This window comes from Podarcis muralis, chromosome 12, assembly GCF_964188315.1.
Source record: "Podarcis muralis chromosome 12, rPodMur119.hap1.1, whole genome shotgun sequence".
In the NCBI taxonomy this organism is placed as follows: domain Eukaryota; kingdom Metazoa; phylum Chordata; class Lepidosauria; order Squamata; family Lacertidae; genus Podarcis; species Podarcis muralis.
Window position 1 is genome coordinate 43,422,666 of NC_135666.1, and position 9,417 is coordinate 43,432,082.

Sequence of the window (9,417 nt, forward strand, 5' to 3'; positions counted from 1 at the left end):
AATAAATAAATAAATTTTTAAAAATTGCATAAGGGAATAGCAACACTGACCTACTTTACAAGGTTGGTGCAAGGATTGTCGGAGATGTTACATTTTGAATATTCTCAGAAGTGCTATATAAATGCTAGTTGGCATTAAGTAATTTGACATGAGATTAGCATCAGTTTTCTTGTTTCAAAAACAGCTTAATGAAGTTAACACTTTGTTGTGAAAGTTCCTCACTTCCACAAAATTGACACACCAAAATAACCAACAGTGGGATACCTTTTTGCATATTAAATATTATAGGACTTATCAATTTTAAAAGGCATGCACAACACCACTTTTTGAGCTTTCCTGGCCTGTGAATCTTGCCTTCTTTAAATAAACAAAACACCATCCCCTCTGTAGTTGTGCACTGAACCTCCTTTTTGTAGAAACCTGAGTGCTGTAAAGTGACTTTGTATGTGGGATGCTTAGCTGCAAAGATGCCTATTAACTTGATAGGTTTGGTCAAGCCACACACGCCTGCTGAATTGGCTCAGTAGCTGTAAAACAGGGAATGCTACCCTTAGTGACTTACCTTTGCAGGGTGGATGGTTCTCTGTGAGGGCAAATAGTATAGCTCTATTAAAGCACATTAATTGCTATAAATATACACAGTGTCATCTTCAAATATCTAAAGGGCTGTCACATGGAAGATGGAGCAAGCCTGATTTCTCCTGCTGTGAAGGCTAGAACATGAACCAATGGCTTCAAGCTACAAGAAAGAAGAACTTTCTTATAGTAAGAACTATTCAATGGTGTAACAGACTTTCATGAGAGTTAGTGGACTCTCCTTGGAGATTTTTAAGCAGAGGTTGTCGTGTATGATCTAGTTAAGATCCTGTCATGCAGGGGGCTGCAATAGATGTCCCTTAGGATCCCTATGATTCTATAATTTACTTCAGTAAGTGACTGACTAGTTGCCATGGAAGCTCAAAATGATTCAAACACTAGAATTAACCAAATTACTTGGTGGGGCAGGTATGTTGTTGTTTAGTCGTTTAGTCGTGTCCGACTCTTCATGACCCCATGGACCACTGCCTCCCGCAGTTTGGTCAAACTCATGCTGGTAGTTTTGAGAACACTATCCAACCATCTCATCCTTTGTCGTCCCCTTCTCCTTGTGCCCTCCATCTTTCCTAACATCAGGGTCTTTTCCAGGGAGTCTTCTCTTCTCATGAGGTGGCCAAAGTATTGGAGCCTCAGCTTCACGATCTGTCCTTCCAGTGAGCACTCAGGGCTGATTTCCTTAAGAATGGATAGGTTTGATTTTCTTGCAGTCCGTGGGACTCTCAAGAGTCTCCTCCAGCACCATAATTCAAAAGCATCAATTCTTCGGCGATCAGCCTTCTTTATGGTCCAGCTCTCACTTCCATACATCACTACTGGGCAGGTATATGTACATTCAAAACTAAAGATTCCTAGGTTCACATAATATAAGTGTTACAGTATTCAAATTTAATAAATAAGAATGAATGAATGAATGAATGAATAAATAAATAAATAAATGATGTTAATAATATCTACATAAAAATAACACATGCATATAGCTTTTTTCTTCTGTTTTGCTACTACGCTTCTATACATAGCTCTACACCCATGAAGGCTGGAAAAGCAAATTGTTTTGTTTTTTTAAATGAGAAGCAACATTTCTAAACCGATAAGCCACACAAACGTGCAGCCATACAGAAGCTGCATGTTTTTCCACATCTGCTATATGGTAACTTAAAAAAACAAAAATAAAACCACAGGAAGTTAAGTTTCATTATTTTGCTACAAACCTTGTGGGTTGTTGTTTCTTTAAGAGTAGGCTCAAAAATACAAACGATGGTTTATGGATTATTGGATAGCCTCGTCCCTCCTTTTCTTGCAGTGCGAGACTAGACTTGAAAGGCCAACTGTTCCTCACTCAGCATGCAGTATATGTCAGCAGATTGCCGCCTGATTGTGAAAAGGGTAGTGCCCTCCAGTTATTATCTCAATTGGTAGCTTGTGGAAAATACTGTGAAAACATGGGGAACGCAATATTCATCTTTGGTCTGTCCTTCAAGTTGATGAGCCTTCTATTGACAACATGGAAAATAAGTAAAGCTGAACGGGTAGTAGGGGGTTGATTTCCTGGAACTTAATTTTAATATTTGGGAGTTGTATACACCTGGTTTTCTGTTTGATTTCTGAATCCATTTTATCCCCCTCCCCCAAAGTGGATTTCAATTATAGCTGTTCTGAATTTTCTGCCCGGAGAAAAGAAGCTTCAAAATCGGTTAATAAAAGTGAGAGGTGCAGCGCTTTTGGACTTGAATCTAGTTAACATTTGTGTAGCTAGTCTTTTGTAGCTTCTTCCCCCCCCCCCCCAAGTATTTGCGGGATTTAAAAGGGTTTGGGATACAGAAGCCAGCAATTAAGCTGTGTGATACATTCGCATGGTAGGATTCTTATATCCCCGTGCCTGCTCTCCCTCCCCATTTCTTTTCCTTTTTAGTTAGCATTAACAACATTAAAACCATATAGCTGGAAGCAGTTTTATCACTTTGTAATGATGCTTCCTGTGTGCGTGGCCATGGCTGTGTGTAGCTCAGGCAGGGCTGCTCAGAAGCTGGGGTGTGCTCTCTGTAGCAGTTCAGGCTCCGTTCACTAGGACATCACACCTTTAACCAACTGAAGCTGGTGAGCTAACAAGTGAGAGGGACCTCCTGTTGTCTTCGGCTTTTATTTTATTTGGTGTGCATGTGGGTGTATTTTACTTCACAGCTTTCAGGGGGAATGATTGCAAAAGGAAGAAGAAAAGCTGGCCAGTGCCAGTGGGAAAGCAGAAATCCAATTGCTCTCTAGACCAAATGTTAAGCTCGAGAATCCCATCAACATTTTTTACAGCTTATTATATCCACTGTGTTTATATGAAATGAGAGAAACAGTGTATATCTATGATACACATTATATTTTAAGAGCCAGATGTGAAATTTTTAGGTTACTAGATTCCTTGGTCTTGCTTTTGGTTACCAGCACAGAACTTTGACATGTCTAAATGCAGAGCACACAGGATTGTCACTGAAGAAAATGCATTTTACTTTTGACAATGCAATCCCAAATCTGTTTACTCCAAAGTAAGACCTACTACATTGAATGGGGTTTACAGCCAGCTAAAGCATATATAGCATAGCAGCCTGAGTTTATTAACTCATTCATTCATCAGTTGAATTTGCATATACATAAGAACAACAGTACTGAAGAAAAAAGCATCCTTTATTTCTTTTTTCAGATGATCTGCATATGATCGTAGCAGGCACGATCTTATTATGTAAGCCACATAGAGATATTTTGATTAAGCAATATATAACATCTTAGAGGCATTCCTTATTGTAGGATGTCCCCCGCCCTCCAAATGATGTTGGACTACAACTCGATATTAATCCCTTGCCATTGGTCATGCTGTCTGGGGCTAATGGAGGACTTGGGAGTTCAATGACATCTAAAGGTCCACAGGTTTCTGATCCCTGCCTTACTGTGTGAGAGAGAAATGTCCTGTAACCCAGTGCTTGCTATTTTCAGAGTTTGTGCAGACATGTAATTTTTAAAAATAGATCTTTTTAACCCAATGCCCAATTAAGCAGGTTAACAGTTTTCATTGATCAGAAATGCTCTTTATTTAAACTATCCCCTTAAACACCAGAGCTCTCATATGTATTCCGGATTCAACACTGATCAGAACTATTGCAAGCCCACTAGGAGACCGAATATGTTGGAGTTCCTTTTTCAGAAATTTCCTGGAGGATAAATAATACCACTCTTGCCATCTGAGCACTTCTGGCTTCATAGAAGATACCAGGAGTGCTTTTTTTGCACGCCAGAAGTCCTGGGTGACAACCATACGAGAGCTGGTCACCTTCTGGATTTTGCACATGGCAAAATACATGTGTGTGTTTATCGCACGTCACGAGACACAATGGGCTTTCAGACACGGAGGTTGTATCTGCAAAAGAAAACAGGCTTGCGTGAAGTGGTCCATCGGAATCAGCGGTGCAAAATGCTAATCAAAGTCTAGCTGTGTTATCACACGGGCCCTGACTTGTTGAAAGCAGTATGAAAAGGAGAAGGGTTTCACCTCCTGAATTTGTTACAGAATAAATACTGTTTCATAAATAGTTTAGTAGTATTGAAGATCACTCCCAAGTATGAGCAGTGTTAATTTGTTACACAGTGCGAAGCGGCGGGGGCGGGGAGCCTAATTACAACCTTGTTGCTAAACAAGTGAGAAAGACCTTACAAAAAGCTCAAGGCAGCAGGCCAGGAGTGGCTAAGCTTGAAGATCAGAGCGGTCACCGAGTGAGAAAATACTTCTCCGCGAAGGCTTGTTTTATTTTCGACTAATACAATCAGGCATTATCAGTGACTTGGACAGCTTCCCAATGCACATTTTAAATGGCTGGAATCATTTGATGCATTTGGAGAGTACCGATAAAACAGCCTAAAAACACACACACACACACACCATCAGAACAGTGGAGCCCTTCTCTCCTCCCCTTGTGCTCCTGCACTTGTGGGCTTCCCATGGGCATCTGATTAGTCACTGGGAGACCAGGATGCTGGACCAGGTGGGCCATTGGTTTTATGCAGCTGGGCTCTTCTTACATCCATGTGTTTTCAGTGCACCAATGTAGTGACTGCCGAGTTTCTGGTCATTCAAAGCTGAGCAGCACCAGGGGTTGATCACCAGGCAGCCTCGAGACCTGTGGCTACTGCTGGAAGATGAAATCCCTCATGAGCACTGTTTGGCTGCTTCCCTACCTCAGCATGGAAAAGTGATATTATTTAGCGAGACTATGTGGCAGGCAATATCTGGCTGAGCTTCCTGGGAAGGGTTAGAGGAACTTTGGAGTTTTCCCCATGTGATCTAGTAAGGTCATAAAGTTGTAAAGGGAGGGGAATAGGTAAAGAGTGGAAACCTTGTTTAACAAGCTTAGGGTGATGGCAGGGTATTACAATACTGTGCACAGGGTTTTAAAATGTCCACAGCTAGCCCCTTTCAAGCCCTCTTCCACTACTACCCTAGCAGAAGCTAGCACAATCAAAAGGTCAAGCTGTGTGCATCTATAGCCTACACTGTGTTTATTATTCATCCAGACTAAGGAAGATTTTATACCAAACCCATTTGACATAGAACAGCTGGTTTATTGGGGCAATATGGACTGCTTTGTTTCGGCCCCAATATAAATGTTGCTTTTTGTTTTGTTTTTTCTTGAACTATTATGGGATATGTAAGTTTAGTCCATTTTGTATGGGATATTACATCACTTTGTAATAGGAGCAAGTTCATTGTAACAGTTAAATTTATAAAATTCACAGTGCAAAGATGGAGAAGAGTAATTTACTAGCAAATGAAGGTGGGGTGGGTGTTGTTGTTTTAAACACTTTTACATGCTGTACTGTGGAACAGTCCTTGAGATTGTACATTAGCAAAACTGCTTGTTTGAAAATTATCTAAATCTTCCTGCACATAAAGGGGTTGCCCATTGGGCAAATTGTTATGCAATATGTATAGTAGTGAAGGAGGAGATGGTATTCAATCTTTTTCTTGAATACACTGGGGATAGGCATTATCATCAGATTCTCCCTTCATCCCTCACCATTGGCCATACTGACAGGGGCTGGTGGAAGTTGGACTTCCAACATCTGAAGGGTCACAGGTTTATTGCCTCTGATGTAAAACTTTATTCCTCAATCAAGCCAACATCCCTGTAGTCCAATACTGCCTCTAATACTGTGACCAGTCAATAGCGCAAAAACACTCTACAGTATTACCGGTATTGAAGAGGTACCATTGGAGCATTCTGCTTTAGTGCACAAAGCAGTTTTCAAACAAGTGACATCCCACATGTTCAGGGTGATAGTTGTGTGATAGACCTCTGTCATTTTTCAGAAACTTAAGTACACTACTGTGCTGAATGTGTACTTTGCTGCAGTGAAGTTCTATTAGACTACTGATAAAGAGCAAGGTCACAACCTATTTACACTTGACATGTTATTCAGTATAACCCCAGTTGTCCCAAATTTTGTTTCAGCCTTCACCAAATGTTGCCAGGATTCAGGCATTCTGATGGTGGTAAAATGCAGAGAAGAAAATGCAGCCCTGAAAGAATGCGTCACTGGCTAGTAAGTACAATGCATGGAGATAAGTCCACACCAAGCAATAAATTAAAGGAAGAGTAATCTAATACCATCTTGCTCTGTGTGTGAGCTAATTTAGAAGAGGACTAAAAATAAAGTGGTCTCTAGAAGCTGACAAGATAGATCATCTTAGTCTCAATAGGTAGTATATGATACAAAATCTAGATGTATCTATACTAGCATAGCTAGTGCTCTTTTTTGTAACAAATGAGATGCAAATACTCTTTTACATTAAGTGTCAGGTGTGCCAGCACAAAATGGCTGCCATGGCAAGCAAAAAAAAAAAGTTACTCCATACTACTGAGTACTTAAAAAAAATATGCCCTGCGTATAACTTGTATGGGCTGTTACCCTTCTGGTTCACTAACTTGATAAAGCATCTACCTAGGTTATACCATTGCATCTTCTGTCACATTAAAAAGCTTGAAGACCCAGTCCTATGATGAACAGTTTAGGCTGGAGAAGAGATGATTAAGAGGTGATATGACAACCATTTTCAGATATTTGAAGGGATGCAACGTAGGATGCAAATGTACGTTGCTTCAGGGTGTAGGAACTGAACCAATGGGTTCACATTACAAGAAAGGGTTTTTCGACTAAACATTCGGAGGAACTTCCTGGCAGTGTGAGAACTGCCACTTACAACAGTCAGAGAGACTTGCTTGGAAAGTGATGGAGCCTTCCTGCTGTAAGTTTCTAGTCAGTTTTAAGAACAAAGCAGCTATTGTGAAATGCATCCTTCTGCTCTGAGGTTGCCTGTTTAGTTAAGGGGACGTAGGGTTAAATCCAATGTTGTGTGAGCCTTAGTTCCCAACAGCGCCTTCATCTCCCCCCCACCTACACATGCCTAACCCTCTGGGGAAGATTGAGGGTGTAATGGAGGGTTGCAAGGCGCAGAATCTGAAGTTCCATTTTGCAAGTGCACAGACCCTAGAATTAACAAGGCAGTACTATTTTTTCTCTCGTACTCCTCTTTTCGTATGAGTTTGGACCATATATTGCATTCTACACCCCTCCCCCATCATTTGTAGCAAGATGAAAAGAGAAGGTCCAACTGCTAAGTATTAGAAGGAAGGTGATTTACTCTCTCTCTCTCTCTCTCTCTCTCTCACACACACACACCCTTGCAGGCAATTCAACACGAACTATCAATTTGTGGTTGTGGGGTGTAGGTATCAATGCAGTCTCCTACACACATTTCACACATCTCTGCAACAGCAGGCTAATGAGTTGCCTTCTCTTAAAAATGAGCAAGAAGTAAACACCAGCTATGGTTGCACACTCACACAGAATACCCACCACAGAATTAGTATCGCTGTTGTTGCTTTCCCTGCACCATTTCCTACATATTTTAAGTAGTTTAGTAACTAAAACCGAGTAGAGAAATTGTTAGACCTAATGAACGCATTTTGCCTGTCTTCTAGCTACAATGATCCATCCTTTTATGAAGAATGCAAGGCTGAATATTTGAAGCAAAGGGAAGAGTTCAGAGAAACAGGAAATCGTCGAAAGCAGCAGAGGCTTCCTACAAGCATGTAGTCAAAGTCTTAAATGTTTTGGCTGACACTTTAACTTTATATACCTTTGATATCATGGAATTGAATAGATCTTACAATCACTTTTCCCTAACCCAATCTTGCTGAAATAAATGGAGCTTGTATGCTTTCATATTGTAATACAGGAAGCCAGAAGGCGTGATCCTCTGCTTAAAAACCTCAAATGAAAAGTCTTCCAAGGAAGGTAAACTATTCCAGTTCAGTTTTACACATTTATTCACAGTAGAAGCAATTTTCCAGGCACCTTAAGCTAAATGTATACTAATTTTTTTCAGGATACCGCATTTCTAAAAGCTCTGATGTCATATGTAACATCAGGCATGAGGGCAGGTAGAAAGGGCTGCAGAAAGCGGGATAAGCTGATGAGTGGAGAGTTGACTCTTCAGTTCTGCTTGGGAACTGGCTCATGTGCCCAAATTCTGCACACCAGCTGATGCTGAAGTATACTACAAGCCCTGCTCCAACTTACCAGGGTTTCGCAGAAGCTGTACTGATTTGTGTATACGCCAAGCATGGCAATCTAATCCTCACTTCCTCTTGCAGTCTCCCCACCCTGGTTTTTATTCATAAGGCCATGAACTGTGAAGGAAAATAAAGTCAAGATACATTCAAATGTCCATTGAGGTTTTCCTCCCATCTCTTCAGGGGAAGCCCCCTTAATTGAGATGAACTTACTAGCAGGGCAAAAAGGCACTGAGCGTCTTGTTTTGGAGTGCAAATAAGAGAGCAAGAGGATCAGTGTAAAAAGGGGGTGTGGAGCAGCAGCCTCCACATGTTTGAATGCAACACCCCTTGTTACCAAGGATTGGCCAGACTGGCTGGGGCTAAGTGGAGTTTGGAGTTCATCATCATCTGGACAGTCACAACTTTCCCTTTCTGATGTAAAGGAAAAGCGGGGGGGGGGGGGGAATTGTAGAAGTGCAGGATAGGAAAGTGTAAAAGTGCTGTTAATTAATGGCATGATACTGTAAACCTGACTGTCCAGACAGGAAGTATCGCTATACTAACTACACAAAATAAAAGGTTTGTTTTAACATTCCACTTATTTTTATTCACCATACCCTAACTTAGTATATTTGTTTCAGTTCAATTCTGTAATGATCATTGGATATGCAGCAAAGCATATTGCTGACCAAATCAAATTTACAACAAAACTTTCCTAAGTTTTTTTTTTTTTTAGTTTTTTTTAAAAAACACACCCTGCAACTAACCCATTTGCAGAGGCATCTCTTTCAACACTTCTGGGAATTTCCAACTTTCACACCTACTTCCATATTGATCAGACCGGCTGGATTTGTGTACGAGGCAGCCTTTAGACTTTCCATGGTACCTCAAGGCAAAAAGCCAGAGCAGGAAGCCTTTGGTGTTTTAAAAAGTAGAAAATGCTTAAAGGGGGCAGAGCCTTATTTGTCTAATTGAAGACCTTGCTAAAACAGCAATGCATGAATGCTTCACAAACTCACAAGTTCCGAAGTGATTTTAAACTCAAAAGTTTTGCTTGGGAAGGGAGGGAGAACTGTGAGAAGCAACTGAATGGCAAATTCAGATTACAGCCATTCTTCCCCTGCTAAAAGCTACTGGTTTTCCTCCTTAAGTTAGCCCCATCTTTTTTATTGCTGTATCCCACAGCAGTGTAAAAAGCCATAGGAAGTTGCCCTTATGCTAAGCCAGG

At 40.8% G+C, this 9,417-nt stretch overlaps 1 protein-coding gene across 1 annotated transcript in view; it reads left to right on the forward strand.

Moving 5' to 3' along the window:
* The window catches only part of CMC1 (C-X9-C motif containing 1), a 42,913-nt gene extending 34,134 nt beyond the window's left edge, over window positions 1–8,779 (forward strand). The window contains exons 3-4 of the mRNA XM_028751375.2: window positions 6,084–6,174; window positions 7,614–8,779. Of these exons, the coding sequence (XP_028607208.2) occupies window positions 6,084–6,174; window positions 7,614–7,728 (206 nt within the window). The 3' untranslated portion in view covers window positions 7,729–8,779. The remainder of the gene's footprint in view (window positions 1–6,083; window positions 6,175–7,613) is intronic.
* Window positions 8,780–9,417: the final 638 nt, after the last annotated feature.